At 43.3% G+C, this 19,967-nt stretch overlaps 1 protein-coding gene across 3 annotated transcripts in view; it reads left to right on the top strand.

The window, feature by feature from the left end:
- CACNA1A (calcium voltage-gated channel subunit alpha1 A) overlaps nucleotides 1-19,967 on the top strand; it is a 289,262-nt gene that overhangs the window by 62,912 nt on the left and 206,383 nt on the right. For all 3 annotated transcript variants that reach the window (XM_089652658.1, XM_089652659.1, XM_089652660.1), the window contains exons 4-6: nucleotides 5,569-5,721; nucleotides 8,118-8,305; nucleotides 17,545-17,648. In XM_089652658.1, coding sequence (XP_089508784.1) covers nucleotides 5,569-5,721; nucleotides 8,118-8,305; nucleotides 17,545-17,648 — 445 coding nt within the window. The remainder of the gene's footprint in view (nucleotides 1-5,568; nucleotides 5,722-8,117; nucleotides 8,306-17,544; nucleotides 17,649-19,967) is intronic.

Consider the following 19,967-nt stretch of genomic DNA (forward strand, 5'->3'; position numbering starts at 1 on the left):
GTTATAGGGCAGAGCTATGGTTTATTATTATTATTATACAGTATTTATAAAGCGCCAATAGTTCGCTCAGCGCTGTACATTACAAAGGGGGACAGAACATGTGACAGAACAATACCAATACAATGCAAAACATGAGGGGATCGAGGGCCCTGCTCTTTCGAGCTTACAATCTAGGAGGGAGGGGATGGTGGCACAGGAGGAGATAGCTGTGGGGGATGGGGTGGTAGGAAGAGTGGGGGAGGTCGGCAGGTTAGCAGGGGGTGGGGTAGGCTTCCCTGAAGAGATGGGTTTTCAGGGTGCGCCTAAAGGAGAGGAGAGTAGGTGATAATCTGATGGGTTGGGGCAGGGAGTTCCAGAGGATGGGTGACACCCTGGAGAAGTCCTGGAGGCGGGCATGGGAGGAGGAGACCAGGGAACTAGAGAGAAAGAGGTCTTGTGAGGAGCGGAGTGTGCGTGTTGGGTGCTACTTGGATATTAGGTCAGTGATGTAGTTCGGGGCAGTATGGTGGACAGCTTTGTACGTCATTGTTAGGATTTTGAATTTGATCCGTTGCGCAATCGGAAGCCAGTGGAGGGATTGGCAGAGGGGGGTGGCGGAAACGGAGCGGTTGGAAAGGTGAATGAGTCTGGCAGCCGTGTTCAGGATGGACTGAAGCGGGGATAACCAGCGGCGAGGCAGGCCAGTGAGGAGGGAGTTGCAGTAGTCGAGTCGTGATATGATGAGGGAGTGGATGAGCTGTTTAGTGGTTTCTGGGGTTAGGAACGTGCGGATTTTGGCGATGTTGCGGAGGTGGAGTCTGCACGAGTTTGTTAAAGATTGGACTTGGGGCTGGAAAGATAGGTTGGAGTCCAGAATGACACCAAGTACTCTGGCCTGCAGGGCGGGTTTGATATTGGCATTGTTGGATGTGATGGAGAAGTCAATGGGGGGTGGGGTCCGGGCTGGGGGGGAAGACAAGAAATCTGGTTTTGGAGAGGTTCAGTTTAAGGAAGTGGTTTAGGTCATGATTTGGGGCTAAGGGATGAGTTGAATAATATATTAGATTTATGGTTTAGGGTTTAGCTTAGGCTGGGATTTATATCTGGGATGAGGTTACGGTTTAAGGTTAGGGCAGGTTTATATTTAGGCTTAGGAATAATTACTTAGTTTAATGTTTTCTGGTATGATTTTCAAAACAATGAGATATTTATGCTTTAGGCCTCAGTGCCAAATAAACATAGATGAAGCAAGCATAGTGTGCAGTTTACTTAGAGATGTAGGTCAACACCTTGCTGTTAAAAAGACCTCATCTCTGGGTATGCATTTAACTTAAACTGATACGAAGGTGTTAAATTAGCAAACATATCAAAAAGGTGAAATTTCGGTTTAGGTATTTTTTTGAAAGTCACTCTTTCATACCTGCATTTAGTGTAGCAGATGGCTTGTGAATTTCAGTGTATCCCTGTAATAGTAGCCAGGAAAAATGAATTTGTGAGTAATGCCGCAGTAGTCCAGACCCCTCCCCCACACAGGTGAAATGCTGCCAGACCTCCACTGACCAGGCCATTCCTGTCACTGATGCAGAACCTGGAATCCAGGAAATGTGTCACTTGGGGGACGTTTGCCAGATGACCATATTGATATTTAGTCACCGTTGATAAATTAGACGCGCTATTGTTAACAGAAGTTTAACCCTTAAAACCCCATGGAGCAGCAGAACACATAGAGTTATTGACAAATATATTTTCATTTATTGATTACTGTCTCACTACGATGGAGCCCCTCTTGTATTACTGTGTGTGACTCCGGGCTCTCTGACTGTGTGGCGCTGGCTGTAGAGGGCTTGATTTCCAACTGTTCAATGCAAGGGAATCTTTTTCAGACTTAGTGAAACTGGTGAAATTTCACATTGCAAATAATATCCAGTTAAAAAAATCTGATCCAATTAAACATCGAATTAAAAAAATATATTATTTTTGCTTGCACATGATTGGATGGATAAAGTCAGCAACGCATAACCCCATTCACTAAGACATAGGGAAAATTCCCTTGCAAAGTGCAACTTCCCTTACAAAGTGAATGGCCTGTTTGCCTTCAGTAAATCAACCCCTATCTCTCCAAAGTAAGGAAGTCCTCTGTCTCATCTTTGTTACCGGAACAAATCTTCCCAGATTTCCCTCTCTATCTGTTTTGGTGACAACTCCAACTCCAGGATAAACAGAGGTGGTGCATCTCCTCAGCAGAATGATAAACTTAATGAAGGGGCTCGGTGTCACTTTAAATATTTTCATTCCTATGTGATCTCTCTATAAAAGTCTTGACTTTGCAACAAACAATTAGGTATGCTGGCTCACACATTGTCCCTAGCAGGGACAGAGACAGCAATAAAACTTGACGTGGGTCCAGGGGCGGACTGACCATTTGGAAACTTGGGCACTGCCCGAGGGCCCGGGGTCAGTAGGGGGCCCCATGAGATGCCCCTGGTACCTTTTTCATAGGCTTTTTTGAGTTTGGGCAAGGACACAGGGGCCCCATGATCCCCTATTGCCCGGGGGCCCCATGAGTTGTCAGTCCGCCCCTGCGTGGGTCCTAACATTTCCCCACTTTATCTTGAAAAAAAGACAAAAAACAAAATAAAATGGCCATAGATATACCTTACCGTGTATGCTCATCCAAAACACTCTTTTTTTGTTGTGGACACAGTGGAGAAGGATTAGAATCCCTGTTGGGTTCATCTCTGCTCCTTCAGAAGAACTCCCTCTCATTTAAAAAAGGCAAATTGACCATGCACTTTGAAAAGTGCAGTTGCACTCTGCAAGTGCAGTTGCTCCAGAGATTAGTAAATGAGAAAAAGCTTTTCTGACTTCCATCATCCAATCATATGCAAGCAAAAATGCTTTTTGCTATTGTCCTTGCACATGATTGGATATTCTTTGCAAAGTGAAGCTTTACCTCATTTACCAGCCTTTGGAACAACTGCACTTTGAAGGGTGCAACTACAAATGCAAAGTGCACAGTATGTCTTTAGTAAATCAACCCCTCACTGCTCTGGTGACAACAGTTTCAGAAGCAAAGTAAAATCTGAAATGGTGACAAATACAGTGATAAAAAGCCGACAGAGATTTCAGACTTCCCTACTGTACTAAAATATTTTTATTACTGCATGCATTGCTGTTGGAGATTTTTCCTCACTTTTTGTCTGGTAAAACTGTAGTCACTGGGACAGGAAGTGATGGAAAATCTCTCTAATAGAACCCCCATATCACTGGCAGGGCTTCTAATCCTTTCCCACTCTATCCAAAATTTAAAAAAATATATATTTTTAATCATTATTTATGAAAAGGTTACATCACATACACTGAACAAGTAATACAGGAAATTCATATACCACATTCTATACAAAATAAAAATATTTTTTAAAATGTGTCTTAACTAGTGTGAAAAAATGTGTATTTATAACTGAATGTATATTCATTGCTGTTGTAAACTTCACTTACCTTTAGTTATCATTTCTACATCATTAACTGCAGATCAAGCCGATCATTAAAAATGACAGCTACAGAACTTGGGACAAACTATAATTCATTTTTGTTCCCATGTTTTAATTCCATTTTGTTTTAAACGCTGTATCTGAACCTGCTCATACATTGCTGAAAATGTTACAGTTTCTTCCAGCCCCAATACTGTCTCTTTTATTGGACTTGTTGGTCTGCATGTAAACATGGAGAAGATGTAAATAAAGGTGTGTGAATTTGACAAAGTAATTATACTAGATGCATACTTACTAACATATTAGTCTCAAGCAGGGGCAGACTGACAACTCATGGGACCCCCGGGCAATAGGGGATCATGGGGCCCCTGTGTCCTTGCCCAAACTCAAAAAAGCCTCTGAAAAAGGTACCAGGGGCATCTCATGGCGCCCCCTACTGCAATAGGGGAACATGGGGCCCCTGTGTCCTTGCCCAAACTCAAAAAAGCCTATGAAAAAGGTACCAGGGGCATCTTATGGGGCCCCCTACTGACCCCGGGCCCTCGGGCAGTGCCCGAGTTTCCAAATGGTCAGTCCGCCCCTGGTCTCAAGACATCCAAAATGCAAAACTATCCAGCAAATCGTATACTTGTATACTAAATACTACCATAACATTTATTAACCACATACAGTTATCAGACGAATAGTGATCTTTTGTATATTAGCTCTAGTATTAACAAATAGCCTTAGGCTCCATGTACGCGGGGCTTTTGGAAAACACTTCTGAGCGATGGAAACTGACTGCTGGAAAACATAGGTTAAAAACATCTGTTTAGCTGCGTTTGCATACTGCATTTATGATCGTTTGCATTTAGAAGCGTTTATTTAAGATAACCTCAGGTGACCTTCCAAGATGCCCAGAATGCACTGAAAAACAGTAAAAAAATAACTATTTCAGACATTTTGAGAGAAATAGAGAGAGCAGAAGCAGAGAGAGCAGTATGTGTTGAGATCAGGGGCGGACTGACCATTTGGAAACTCGGGCACTGCCCGAGGGCCCGGGATTAGTAGGGGGCCCCATGAGATGCCCCTGGTACCTTTTTCATAGGCTTTTTTGAGTTTGGGCAAGGACACGGGGGCCCCATGATCCCCTATTGCCCGGGGGCCCCATGAGTTGCCAGTCCGCCCCTGGTTGAGATGACCTATCTTTTCTGATTGTATTCACTATGGATCCCATCATGAGCATAATGCAGCAAGTTCTACCATTTTTTCCTTCAAACCTGGAACTGACTGCGCTGGTGTACCGGGTCCATTTGAATACATGGAAAACGACTGTAAACTCAAATGCCTGTAAACCACTCTGTGTACATGGACACATAGGAAAACATTAGGGAGAGTTCAGGGGCTGCTGAAAAAAACACTTAAGAGCTCCTGAACATCAGTTTATCAGCTGCAGTGTGCATGGAGCCTTAATTCTTATCCCCTAGCATCCCTCATCTAGTGTGTGTTTAAATTTGCGAAACAACAGTTTTTGTTTGGTGTTCCTCCCCTCTATACTCCCATAGAAATTACCTCTGTTTTTTAAGATCAGTTATGTCCAGGTAAATTACAAAAATATATTTGTGTATATATGTATATAGTGCATCTCTAAAATACAAGCACACTTTGCAGTGTATTTTCTTTTTAGAAAAGCTGTAAGTACAGAAACTTTATCAGTTGTTTTGGTAGAAATATAGTTTGTTCCCAAGTTCCTGTTGTGACTTGACAATACTGCCACTGCTGCACTAAAATACAAAGTGGTGTTGTCATCCACACCCATTTCTCCCCTGCTTGACTGCAGAACACCTCCCCTGATATGTTATGGCGATTTGAAGAGGAGAAGGTGTTCTGTAGTACTGTAACTAAACTTGGTGAAATGTTCATGCATTGCATAAAGGTGCTGAAGTGCTTTTTTTGCCCAGACATACTATACAAGCTCCGTTCGGGTCACAGTCCTGGGGTCCCAATTATATCTGCATTACCAACACTTGGTTAAATCTTACACTATAATGAATTGGCGCCATATAAATCCTGTATAATAATAATAATAATATTTTGTCATTGTCTTTGTTTTTTGTAGGTTTACAAGTGGTCCTGAAGTCCATCATGAAAGCCATGATTCCCCTGCTGCAGATTGGGCTGCTGCTGTTCTTTGCTATTCTCATCTTTGCTATCATTGGGCTTGACTTTTATATTGGCAAATTTCATAGTTCCTGTTATGAAACCTATGGAGGTGAGAAGGCCATTACTTCCTTGCTTAATATCGCACATACAGCCTCTTTTAACCCTTTGAGGACCAAGGGACGTATTTGTCCCATGTTTTTAATTGCGTGTATCATCTGATTAAGAACTTAAAACTCTTTTTTTTGGTTTGAGTCAAAATATTAGTTATCAACAAACAACAAATGGATCTAGCACTTTGCCAATTATTTCATGAAATGGCTTAGTTACAGCAACTGAAGTGTACGAACTTTAAAAACAAAAAAATTGATTCTTTTGGCGTTCCGTAATCTTACGGTCCTCAAAGGGTTAAGAAGTGTATGCAAGAAGGAAGGTCTACGTGAACTAAAACAACAATCAAATTTTTTTTTCTTTCCAAGTAATAGTCTTCTATGGGCAACACTCTTATTTCCTTTAGAGCCATTTATAAGTGAGGCCCCTTGAAGTTGAACAGAGAGCCACAGTTAAAAAGTCCAAATGGGTCAAAAACTTAGATAAGGCACTGTACATGGGGGTAGTCATATCTTCTAATTTCTTATCAGGCTCAGTTTTCTGCTTACCAATTTTCTCTTTTAGTGGAAGTCTCTGGGTCAGACATGACCTGAGACTTTATAATCTTAATTTAGCTGATATCCACATTTATTAATGTGAACCTGCCATAAATAACATACAGAGGTCATCAACTTTTAACCTCCTTTGCAAAATGCTAATTTCCTGGATGCTTCTTATTCACAGACTGGAACAAGTATGCAGCAAGTGAAGTCAGAAATCTAGCTCTGCATAGGTCAGCAACTCAAAAGGTTTTGAAGCCAGATTTTAGCAGTGCAGCTGAGCAATTAACATTTTTAGATGGAAAATAGCAATGGTAGCCCCCAAATTCCTTTTATGACAGGTTTGCTTTAAAGGACAACAGCACTGTAGTGTATCTGTCTCCAGAAAACTCACCCTCTTGGCGCCCTGAGCAGCCCTGTCTGTACTTCAAATTATAATGTGGAACAGCAAAGTAAATGTTACTGAAAAATCACTACAGATATCTCTAAAGTTAAAGTAACCCAAAGAAAGTTGTTTGCTGTGTTTAACACAATTCAGTGTATAGTAATCTGCTTCATGTTTAGCTTGTGCTATCTGCTGTGAACAATCCAAGTAAGCTTCTGTGGACTTTAAAAAAGTGTACCCAGTCATATTACAAATGTGCACCTCAAAATATATGTCTAGCCAAAACTTTTTTTGTAGGTTTGGATAGAGTGAAGAAGGATTCAAATATCTGTTGGGTTTGTTTGTGCTGCTATCTGGGATTTCATCTGAGAGATTTTCCCTCCCCTACTGGCATATTGACTACGGTTTCCCTCTATGTCAACTTTGCTGTTAGTGTCCCTACTACAGATTTTCTTTCACTTTGGAGAAATCATTGTCACCGTGACAGTAAAGTTGGCCATACATATATAGGGCTGCGGGCCGAAGGAAAGAAATCAGATTCCTTCGGTAGGACGAAACACCCTTCTGAGCTATTCCTCCATCCACGATAACAGTTGATATATTCCTCCATCCACACTAACAGCACAGATGGACAAATCCCTCCTTCCACCAGCTGTCACAAACGTTGAGTGAACATCGACTTTTGGTGAAGAGAGCGGTGGCAATAGGGCCATAGACTGCTTGAACTTCAGCTGAGCCAGCAGGAATTGGCCAGAATTTGAGAAGTGTATGGCCAGATATAGGTGTTCGTTTATGACACAGAGAATAGCTGCAATTCAGGGGATTGCAGCTATTCTCTGATCATTTACAGTTTATGACACTCAGGAGATCAGTGGAGAACTGTTCAGCTCTTCATTGGAGATCTGTGTTCTCTCTCCAGATTCTCCAGCCCAGAGCTGGAGAATCGGAGGAACCGCAAACTAAGCAGAGATAATTTACCTCTGTTTAGTAAACTGATCTTTTACTGTAATCTCATGAGATTATAGTAAAATGAGACGTTTTCCAGCGTTTGGAGACCGTTCTCCAGCGTTTGGAGACCGTTCTCCCTTCGTTTGGAGAACTGCTTCATAAAAGGCATTCACAGGAGAACTGTATTCTCCGAGAATGCTGGAGAACTGAGCAGCGAGCTATTACTGCTGGTTCATAAACGGACACCTAAGTGAAAGAAAATCTCTCTAATGGAGCCTTGAATGGCAGAAAAAACAAACCTTTGCGTTGGTAGAGTCTGAAGATTTTTGTATGAAATATAAAGATGTTCCTGTTTAAATTATCTACCCAGTGGGGCACAGTGAACAGCTGCCGGATTTGCCACTGATCATGGGTCTTTTTAGACCTAATTGTCTTCCAGCTGTATTGTGTTTTTTTCATGGTATCTATCATTATTGGCCTTGCAGATGAACAGTGCTGAAGTTCTTCCACTATGTCTTTCTGCAGATGAAATCATGGTCGAGGGCCTGTGTGGGAATGACTCTTCATCGCGCAGGTGCCCCAATGGATCCACGTGCTATGACAAGTGGGAAGGACCCAATAATGGCATCACACAGTTTGACAATATCCTCTTTGCAGTACTCACTGTATTTCAATGTATCACTATGGAGGGCTGGACAGATATTTTATACCATGTAAGTACATATAATGTGTACTCTGAACTATCAGAAATACCATTTGCAACCCTACAGATCAAGGATGTAGAACACTGTATACATTTTGGCAAGTCGTAAATTATCTGGGGCTGTTTCTAAAAACTAAGACCATCCTCTACATAAGTGAGGAGTTTGCCCATAGTTTCCAACTGGGTTATTGGTCTAAAATTTAAATTCTGAAACTCGATAGGTCACTAAAGGCTTTTAGGGAGAAATTCCTTTTTCATCACAGTTCTTATAAATATGTAGAGGATCACCTAATGTGTTTTAATATATAAAAAGTAAAATTTTTGTGTAGATTACATAGTGTAGTAGAACTGAAATGTCAAGGGTATACTCTGTATCATATAAATTATTGATTTCAAAGCTTAAAGCGTTACAATAAATTTGAAGAAAGAGAGAAAACCAGGACATCTCATTTGCCGCACCCAGGGCTGGTGCTAGACTATTTTGCCTCCTAGGCAAGATCAGCAATTTGTGCCCTAGGCAAGACCAGCAATTTGTGCCCTCGCGCCCCCACCCCCCAAAAAAATTAACATTTTTAAAAACAGTAGAAAATATGAAATCAACAAGGCATGAAACTGCTAAATTTCTTTTAATTTGCAAAAATAAGATGCCACCAGCAAAAATATTAAAGCAGAGTTCCACTCACCCTGTCAAAAACTGTAGCTGCTGACTTTTAAAAAACAGTCACTTACCTGTCCCTCGGTCCCGTGGTGTGTCCCCTGCAGCCCGTTTCACTGGCCATCCTGTATTCCAGGAGGCCGGCATCTTCAGTGTGAGCACCTGGCTGTGACAGCTTGCGGCTTCACAGCCGGGTACCCACTGTGCATGCGCGAGTAGCGCTGCACTTCATGAATGGTCCTGTAGTCTTTTGGGACCTGTCACATGTCCCAAAATACTACAGGGAGGGAGGACACCTTCCGTTTCTGATCGCCTAGGTGATCGGTCGGGAAGTGGGAGCGAGTACCTGTCAAATTCGGGTACCTGCTCCCCCCCCCCACCCCTCCCAATGCCAATTCCTAATGGGGAGCGGGGGAGCAGTCCTTAAAGCGGAACTTCCCCTTTTGGGTGGAGCTCCGCTTTAAAGACAAAATCAGTGTCAAGGATGGACTGCATCTGTGGCTTGCAGTTGCAATGAGTAGAGGATGATGGATCCACATTCTGACAGATCCCAGGCAGGAATTCCTCAGGCAATGGGGGGAGATAAAACGCTGTGACAGCAGGCAGCCCAGCCCACACACACACAGAGAACACCTGAATTGAGCGATCCCATGCAGCGACAATCCAACACAACACACCACCACTAACACTGACACAGATCAGCAGGCCCTGCAGGCACTAAAAGAGCAGGCTGTGGGATCGTGATGATGTCATCACTCACTGACACATTGTACATGTGATGGATGGCTGGCCAGGTCACGCTCACACAGACACAGAGTCAGGCATTACCTGCCTTTGCAGGCACAGCTTTGCCTCCGCTGATGAATGGGAAGAGGGCTGGAACTCCACAGTGATCAACAGCTGCCAGTCGGCTTGCAGTAAGGGACTGAGTCTGAGAGGAACACGGGAAGGAGTGGCAGCTCAGTTGCTACACTGGACCCAGATACCCGGCATCTTCCTCTGTCCTTTCTTCCTCCCCTCTGCCACCCCTTCCCTCAGCTGAAGGATCATTCATAACGTGGCGGCGCCCTACACAGAGAGAGCACCGGCCTGTGCTGCACCCAGGTGCCCCTAGGTGGCACTGCACCCTAGGCAGCTCCATACTTTGCCTAGTGGAGGCCCTGGTCGCACCCATTCCCCTCAAATAAGTAAATGTCTATTTGAACACATATTCCACTTCATAGGTGTTGTTGGAAGTATTGTTAACAGTCTAAATTCTTGCCTGACAAAGAAAGAAGAATTTAAAGCAATAAAAATAGTTTTGCACAGAGCAGCCCTGAACCTCCTCTTCTGGGGTCCCCCGCTGGCGCTTCTCGCTCGTCTTCGGTGTGTGCCCCCATATGAAGCAGCTTCCATTGAGGCACTCATGTGGGCTCGATCCCGAGACATGCTGGCTGCATCTATAGGGCTCAGCCCCGCCCCCTCCCTTGTCAAAGAATTTGATTGACAGCAGCAGGAGTCAATGGAGGAGAGAGAGAGAAGAAAGAGTCATTGCTCTCGTGCAGATCACTAGATTGAGATCGTGCTCAGGTAAGTATAAGGGGGGGTGGGGGGATCCTGTGGCACAGAAGGTTTTTACTTTAATGCAGGGAATGCATTGAGGCAAAAAAAACATAAGCCTTTAGAAGGATGACCACATAATCTTTGAGAGCTCCATTAATACTCGAAGTGTCAGCGTGCAGTCAGGAATCAAGGGAATTTGAAAACAGTCAAGAAAGCCGTGACTTACCCTGGAATGTCACAAGTCCAGCTAAACTTCACAACAATGGGAACAGAGGAATAATCAAGTCCATGATGTTGCACAAAGGTGAAATTTATCCTGTTTAAAAAATATATCATATTGCAGAAATTACACATGTTGTGGGGAATATTAAACCAATCTATTTTTCTTGTTTCTTTCTAATATTAAACCAATCTACTTATCCATATCAAACATATCTTCTTTTCACAAACAGAACATAAATGTGTTTGTAGGCATTATAAGACAAGTATAAACTGTGGAGATTGGTTTCATTGGAAAGTTATAGAGAGTGACTCCAGGGCCAACATATTCCAATAAAATCTGACCTCCAGGAACTGGAAGTTCATAGCATGCCACCTGAACTTGATTTAAGTTAGGGGTCTGGTATGAATTGATAGCGAAGAAGTCTTGGGTTGGTTGACCTACATGGTAGTAAATAAAGACTACTGGTTGGGTTGCAATAACCACTCTATTCCTGACTACATCCCAACTCTTCAAGGTCACCCTCATCTTGGATGTAACTCGGGTTCTAAATTTTGGCCTTCGAAAAACAAGGTTAATAAGGGTACTGAGTAAGAACTTAGAAGTGCAGCTTTTAAGTTAAGCCTGGTACACACAATGAGAATATCAGAAGAATGATTTCTGATCTTGTTTACTAGGCTTTAACAGCAGGGTAATATGCAATCTGGGTAAGCCACCATAAACAGTAGCAGTCACAAATACCTAGAGGCATAATGGAAATTTAGAATTTGCTAGGCCTGCCTTTTCTGTGGACAGTTGAAGGTCATTACGGATATACAGTATGCTGGATTTTGCATATTCATAGGGAAAGTAGTACTTGAGGGTTTAAAGAACTGGTGTGTAAACCAGTTTTTAGGGAGTGGAAAAAGAAGTTGGCAAATTAATTCGTAAGAAGTTTTATGAAAGTGGGGGAGCAAGCAACGTGTGGTCCAATTCTAGGTAACAGAATCACCCAGTAATAGCACCCATCAGGGTGGCATGTTAGGAAGTCCATATGGACCTCCCTGTACTCAACTCTTCCCTTATAGACCCCCCTACACCCAACTCTTCATTTATAGGTCTTTCCTACACTCAACTCTCCGTTCATTCAGCTACCTATACATAGGCACATACTACACCCAATTATCCATTCATAGGCCCTCCCTAAAGGCCAACTGTCCATCCATAGGCCCTCCCAACACTCAAATATCTACTCATAAGCCGTCCCGACAATCAGCTCTCCATACATAGGTCCTCTCTACATCCAACTATCCTTTTATAGGTCCATATAGAGGTCATTCCAATATGATATGCCCTATTAACACCTAATTCTCAATTATTAGGAATTTTACAGACCATCCCTCACACCCAACTCTCCATTCACATGCCTTCTCTACACCCAACTCTTCATTCATAGGCCCTCCCAACATCCAATACTCCACTCATAGGCCCTCCCTACACCTAATTCTCCATTAAACCCCCTCCCTATATCCATCTCTCTATTTACAGGCCTTCCTTACAACCAACTTCCTATTTATAAGTCCCATCTTCACCCAAGTCTCCATTTATAGGCCTTCCCTACACCAAACTCTCCATTCACAGGTCCTCCCTATACCAACACTTCATTCACAGTTCTCCCCAAACTCCTGGCAAGGAGACAGCTACTTTGCCTTTCAGTGTCTGGTTCAGCTCCCAGCACTTGCCTGAGGCAAGCACCAGCATGAGGAATACAGAGGGGGGTAATGTGTGTTAGCTTCCCTTGCCTCCTGCATTCCTCATGGTATGTGAGCCAATGACAGTTCCCTGTCCAACATTGCAGCTAGTATTTTAGGGCACCTAGGAGTATGGGAAAAAGTACTACATGCATTTTGTCCCATCAGGAACTAAATTATATTAAAAAACGTTTGATAGTTCTTCTTTAAAGGTGAAGATAAGGTATGAATTTTATAGCACAGTTATATGTAATGATGCCCATATCATACCTGAGCAATACCTGTGGACACTGCAAATCATTGTACTTGTCACTGCTGCCACAATGATAGTAGCAGTCTTCCATATTCATTGCCAGGGGATCACTCACTCAGCACTGCTGCCAATCACAAAACGCCTTGTATTGTAAGTGAATACAGGGCATTCTCTGATTGGACCTTGACCAACCAGGGAACATATTTTTCATTGAAAAAAGATTCAAATATACAAAGTAAAAATCACTGGTATCTTTTCTCACCTATATTCTTTATATCGTTTCCTTTATACCGGCATTTGAAAATTAGTAGTGCAGTAATTTACAGGCCAGACATAAAGTCCAGAACTACATAAATCTTCATACAGCGTGGTGTATCTATAGAGATATCTGCATTAGATAAAAAGAACAATTGTGGAAAAATAAGTGTCCAAAATAGGAAATGTCTCTACTAGTGGCCCCCAGCTCTAATTTGTAGTAGTTTAGGCCTCACTGTGGAATGGAGAAGGTGAGATATGATTTTCTGTGCACATCCAGCAGTGCCTGCGTGAGTGACAGCTGAGTCTCTCTCTGCTCAAGGGCAGCATCCTGATAGAAAGGGAAATGGTGCACCCCTCCCCCTCCTCCCCATTCTCTGACAGGAGAGCAGCTCTCTTTCTTAGGATGCTTTCTCCTGCCGCTTGTATTTTTAGCATCAAGAAACGGGCACAGGAACCTTTCACTGCACACGTAGATGAGAGCACCACCCCCATCTCCCTGCAGGGATAGGAGGGAGGAGGAGGCAACCCTCCCACAGTTAGAAACCTGAAGACTTTCATTCAGCAGTCAATGCTTTCCCCAGAAATGTCATCATGTACTCATCTCTGCTGTATTGTAGGAGCTTCCTACTCTGATATTCCAATGTGCCTGTCACAGGTTTATTATTACATGAACCCTCATCTTATAATTGTTCTATATTTACATGACCTGTCATCCTATACCTGCCCTGTATTCGTCAGAGATCTATTATAGCATAAAGCATTATCCTATACCTGCCCTGTATTCGTCAGAGATCTATTATTACTTGAACCATTATCCTGAACTGTCCTGCATTCATCAGAAATTTGTTACATGACCCCTCATCCTGTAACTGTCTTGTATTGCTCAGAAATATTGTTACCGTTATCCTATAACTGTCCTGTATTTGTCATTGATGGATTATCACATGACCCCCACCCCACTCCCCATCCCATAGCTGTTCTGTATATCTATCTTATAGATTTCCTTTATCTATCACTGATCTATTATTACATAACCCATCGCCCTATAACTGTCCTGTATTTGTCACTGATGGATTATCACATGACCCCCACCCCACTGACAGGGGCGGACTGACCATTTGGAAACTCGGGCACAGTAGGGGCCCCATGAGATGCCCCTGGTACCTTTTTCATAGGCTTTTTTGAGTTTGGGCAAGGACACAGGGGCCCCATGATCCCCTATTGCCTGGGGGCCCCATGAGTTGTCAGTCCGCCCCTGATCACTGATCTATCGCCCTATAACTGTCCTGTATTTGTCACTGATGGATTATCACACGACCCCCACCCCACTCCCCATCCCATAGCTGTTCTGTATATTGCATGACCCCCTATCTTATAGATTTCCTTTATCACTGATATATTATTACATAACCCATCGCCCTATAACTGTCCTGTATTTGTCACTGATGGATTATCACATGACCCCCACCCCACTGACAGGGGCGGACTGTCCATTTGGAAACTCGGGCACTGCCCGAGTTCCCGGCATCAGTAGGGGCCCCATGAGATGCCCCTGGTACCGTTTTCATAGGCTTTTTTGAGTTTGGGCAAGGACACGGGGCCCCATGATCCCCTATTACCCTGGGGCCCCATGAATTGTCAGTCCGCCCCTGATCACTGATCTATCGCCCTATAACTGTCCTGTATTTGTCACTGATGGATTATTACATGACCCCCACCCAACCCCCCCATCCCATAACTGTTCTGTATATTGCATGACCCCCTATCTTATAGATTTCCTTTATCACTGATCTATTATTACATAACCCATCGCCCTATAACTGTCCTGTATTTGTCACTGATGGATTATCACATGACCCCCACCCCACTGACAGGGGCGGACTGACCATTTGGAAACTCGGGCACTGCCCGAGGGCCCGGGGTCAGTAGGGGCCCCATGAGATGCCCCTGGTACCGTTTTCATAGGCTTTTTTGAGTTTGGGCAAGGACACGGGGCCCCATGATCCCCTATTGCCCTAGGGCCCCATGAGTTGTCAGTCCGCCCCTGATCACTGATCTATCGCCCTATAACTGTCCTGTATTTGTCACTGATGGATTATTACATGACCCCCACCCAACCCCCCCATCCCATAACTGTTCTGTATATTGCATGACCCCCTATCTTACAGATTTCCTTTATCACTGATCTATTATTACATAACCCATCGCCCTATAACTGTCCTGTATTTGTCACTGATGGATTATTACTTGACCCCCACCCCCCATCCCATAACTGTTCTGTATATTGCATGACCCCCTATCTTATAGATTTCCTTTATCACTGATCTATTGTTACATAACCCATCGCCCTATAACTGTCCTATATTTTTCACTGATCTTTTAATAAAAGACCTCTCACCCTAAATTGTACAGGATCTAGCAATGTCAAGATAAATATTTTAAAAATTATCACATGACTCCCCCATCCCCCCCATCCTATAAGTGTTCTGTATCAAGCTTCTATAATTACATCTTATAATTTTCCTGTATCTATAATTGATCTATTATTAAATGACCCCTCATCTTATAACTGTTCTGTATCTATCCCTGATCTATTATTACATGACCCTTTATCCTATAACTATCCTGTACCTTTTATTACATGGCCTCTAACTGTATAACTGACCAGTACCTGTCATGACCCCTGACACTATAAGTGTCCTGCAACTATCACTGTATCTTGTTAGATGATCCTTCATTTTATAACTATTCTAAATCTATCCCTGATCTATTATTACGAACCTTCATCCTATAACAGTCCTGTATCTTTATCACATGGCTTCTAGCCATATAACTGACCAGTACCTGTCATGACCCCTCATCCTATAAGTGTCCTGCATCTACCACTGTATTTATTGTTAGATGATCCCCTCATTCTATAATTGTTCTGAATCTGTCATTGATCTATTATAACATGAACCCTCACCCTATAACTGTTCTGTATCTGTTGCTGACCTATAATCGCTTGACCCCTCATCCTATACTTGTCCTCTACCTATCTCTGATCTATTATCTCAAGACCTCTCATGCTATATTTATCACTAATATATTATTATCATCGCTGATCTATTTATTACATGATACTTTATGCCACTTTTGTTTCGAAACAAAGGGCCAAACCTTGGGGGGGCCAGACTAAGTCCAGTGGGAGTAGAAAATGCCCAGGTATCGGTGGGAGTAAACCATGCCATAGGCTTGAGGGTCTGTGGGAGTAAATAAATTACATCATTGGCATCAGCGGGAGGAATAGTGCCCAGTTATTGGTTTCAGTGGGAGGAATAGTGCCCCATCATTGGTGTCAGTGGGAGGAATATTGCCCCATCATTGGTGTCAGTGGGAGGAATAGTGCCCCATCATTGGTATCAGTGGGAGGAATAGTGCCCCATTATTGGTTTCAGTTGGAGGAATAGTGCCCCATTATTGGTTTCATTGGGAGTAATAGTGCCCCATCATTGGTATCAGTGGGAGGAATAGTGCCCCATCATTGGTTTCAGTGGGAGGAATAATGCCCCTTCATTGTTATCAGTGGGAGGAATAGTGCCCCATTATTGGTTTCAGTGGGAGGAATAGTGCCCCATTATTGGTTTCAGTGGGAGGAATAGTGCCCCAACATTGGTATCAGTGGGAGGAATAGTGCCCCATTATTGGTTTCAGTGGGAGGAATAGTGCCCCATCATTGGTATCAGTGGGAGGAATAGTGCCTCATCATTGGTATCAGTGGGAGGAATAGTGCCCCTTCATTGTTATCAGTGGGAGGAATAGTGTCCCATTATTGGTTTCAGTGGGAGGAATAGTGCCCTATTATTGGTGTTAGTGGGAGGAATATTGCAACATTATTGGTATCAGTGGAAGGAAGAGTGCCCCATAATTGGTGTCAGTGGGAGACTTAGTTCCCCATCTGTATTGTCAGTGGAAGGAATAGTACCCCATTGTTTGTATCAGTGGAAGGATTAGTGTCCTGTCTTTGGTGTCAGTGTAAGGGATAGTACCTTGTATCAGTGGAAGGAAGAGTGCCTCATAATTGGTGTCAGTGGGAGACTTAGTTCCCTCTCCCTATTGTCAGTGGAAGGAATAGTACCCCATTGTTTGTATCAGTGGAAGGAATAGTGCCTCAAGAGCTAGAAAACAGCAACATCCCCAGTTTGGAGATACCATAACTGTCCTGTTCTGTCTCCGATTTACTTTACACAATTTCTTCACCTTTGTTTATCACTGCTTCATCACTAATCTGTTATTGTATGCACAACCACCTTATAACTGACCTGTCTATTACTGAATTATTAATAAATGACTCCTGATCCTTTACCTGCCATGTATCTGTTCAAATTGCTCACTACAGTTCGACATTTACAAATTATATTTTAAACTAGTCACACATGCCTGAACAATCTGTATTCGTTTTTTAAAGCTGAATTGGATAATGACAAACATTCTCCAACTTAATATAGGGTTGATGCTAAAGCACATATGTCTTGACAACCTTTATAGCAATGCTACCACTGGTGTATATATAACGCCGCAGTTCCTTTTACCCGTGTTCTTCTCTTTGCAGAGTAATGATGTGTTTGGCAGTGCCTGGAACTGGCTGTACTTTATTCCCCTTATCATCATTGGCTCCTTCTTTATGCTTAACCTTGTTCTGGGTGTCCTTTCTGGGTAAGTAGAAATGGAAATGAAGGGAAAACCATTGAATAATCTGTTACATTCAGCCTAGCACATCTTTCTGAGTTATGGTGATAAAATCAGCCTACTACCGGTTACAAATAAGGATTAAATGGCCTCTTCAAAATCACATGACTCCCTACAAGTGGCAATTGACTAGAGATCACATTTTGGGTGGATTGTAATGTGTGTGTCAGTTCTAATTTACAGTTTGGAATTTGTGTCAGCTCTAGTGCTGACAGTTTCATACATTAGTCCTAGATTTGGCCTTCTTTGTTCATCAAAGGACACAGGAACAGTGGTATTCAGAAACCTTGTGTTATACGTTTGCCTTTAGGAGGAATTGGACACTGCCAAACAAAAAAGCTGTTGGCCTGCCAAGTGTAATCCACTCCCATAATGATTCAGTTTTTTTGCATCCTCCTAGGAGGATGGACGGATGGATTTGTTCATTGTGTCACCTTGTGTTAGTCTATCACATACATTTACGTTTTTGGTTGTAACATGACAAAATGTGGAAAATTTCAAGGGGTATGAACAGTGGCGTATTAAGGTTTTGTGCTGCCCTAGGCAACACAAAAATCGGACGCTTCCCCCCCAACCCCTGGCAGAGAGAGAGCCTCACACTGACCAACACCATCACCCCCCGACTAACCCCCCCCCCCCCCCGTAGAGAGAGCCTGACAGTGACCAACAACACCACTGCCCCATGCCCCCCCACCTTCCACTAACACCCACCCCCCATGGCGACAGAGAGAGACACTCACCTTCACAGCTCTGGACATCTCCGGGAACAACAGTTGGGCTCTGCATGCATTGTCAAGGTGCCTGCAGCCTCTATCGGATCCCACCTGGTCCCCATGCCGCATATGTCTCTTCTTCCAGAGGGCAGTGCTACCCCCCTAAAAAATGCTGCTTTAGGCAAATGCCTTGTTTGCCTTGTGGTAAATACACCCCTGGGTATGTATACTTTTTCAAGGCACTGTATCTGCAGACTGAGGCTCCTCCAGGCACAATTCATCCAAATAGGAATAGAGAGACTCCAAAGTCCAGACCTAAACAAATCCAATCTGACAGAGCTTGAGCTACAGTATTTTGCAAAGAAGAATGGGCAAAAATTTCACTCTCTAGATGTGTAAAGCTGGTAGAGACATCCCCAAAAAGACTTGCAGCTGTAATTGCAGTGATAGGTGATTCTACAAAGTATTGACTCCCGGGGGGCTGAATACAAATGCACACTACACTTTTCACATATTTATTTGTAAATATTTTTGAAAACCATTTATCATTTTCCTTCCACTTCACTATTATGTGTCACTTTGTGTTGGTCTATCACATAAAATCCCAATAAAATACATTTACGTCTTTGCTTGTAACATGACAAAATTTGGAAAATTTCATGGGGTATGAATACTTTTTCAAGGCACTGTATAACCCTAGGCTTAAAGATAACAATTTTGTTCTTTGTGATCTGGTGCATACACGTTTAAAACTGTAGCGACCTGCATCTGCAGCCAGCCCTGTTAGCAGTCTGGACACCCTTACAGTTCTCAAGACTGTCAAAACCTCTGAAGTGCTTTACTGAGCAAACCTGGGGGTGAGAAGTTTACTAAGAAGTGGACTATGCTCATTATGAACCTTGCTTTTTCTTGTCTAAATCAAACTTACTGTTCCTGTAGAGGACATTCTGGGCATTTACAGTGTAAGTTCAGCTCACCTTTTCAGAAAAGATGAACTAGTGCACTACCACTCCCCCCTTCCCCAATGTCCCAGCTGTACTTACTGCTATGGGTGATGAACTGTCAGCGCCAATGCAGCCATTGCAATGGTTCGGGGATTTGAAATCTCCATTTTTCTCCCTCTTCTCTCTGCAAGGCTTCTGGGACGGATCAGAGAGATTCTTGATTGGTCACCACCAGGAAACAGAGGATTGCTCTGATCAATACCACACTGAGTGATTCATCTATCTCTTTAATGGTGGAATCAGGGGCGGACTGACCATTTGGAAACTCGGGCTCAGCCCGAGGGCCCGGGGTGAGTAAGGGGGCCCTATGGTACTTTTTCATAGGCTTTTTTGAGTTTGGGCAAGGACACAGGGGCCCCATGATCCCCTATTGCCCGGGGGCCCCATGAGTTGTCAGTCCGCCCCTGGGTGGAATCTTCAACTGCATGGTCATTCAACCAGGATTCAGTCAGACAATACCTCAGCAGTGGCTCACATCAATGATCAAGAAGGAACCAGACGTTTTACTGCGGAAAGAGAAGAAAAATAAGTTCTGGCTTGGTATTCACATGCCACCCTTGTCTGTCATC

The sequence above is a fragment of the Staurois parvus genome, unplaced genomic scaffold (assembly GCF_062004578.1).
Source record: "Staurois parvus isolate SC_StPar_1 unplaced genomic scaffold, SC_StPar_1.0 ptg000689l, whole genome shotgun sequence".
Classification (NCBI taxonomy): domain Eukaryota; kingdom Metazoa; phylum Chordata; class Amphibia; order Anura; family Ranidae; genus Staurois; species Staurois parvus.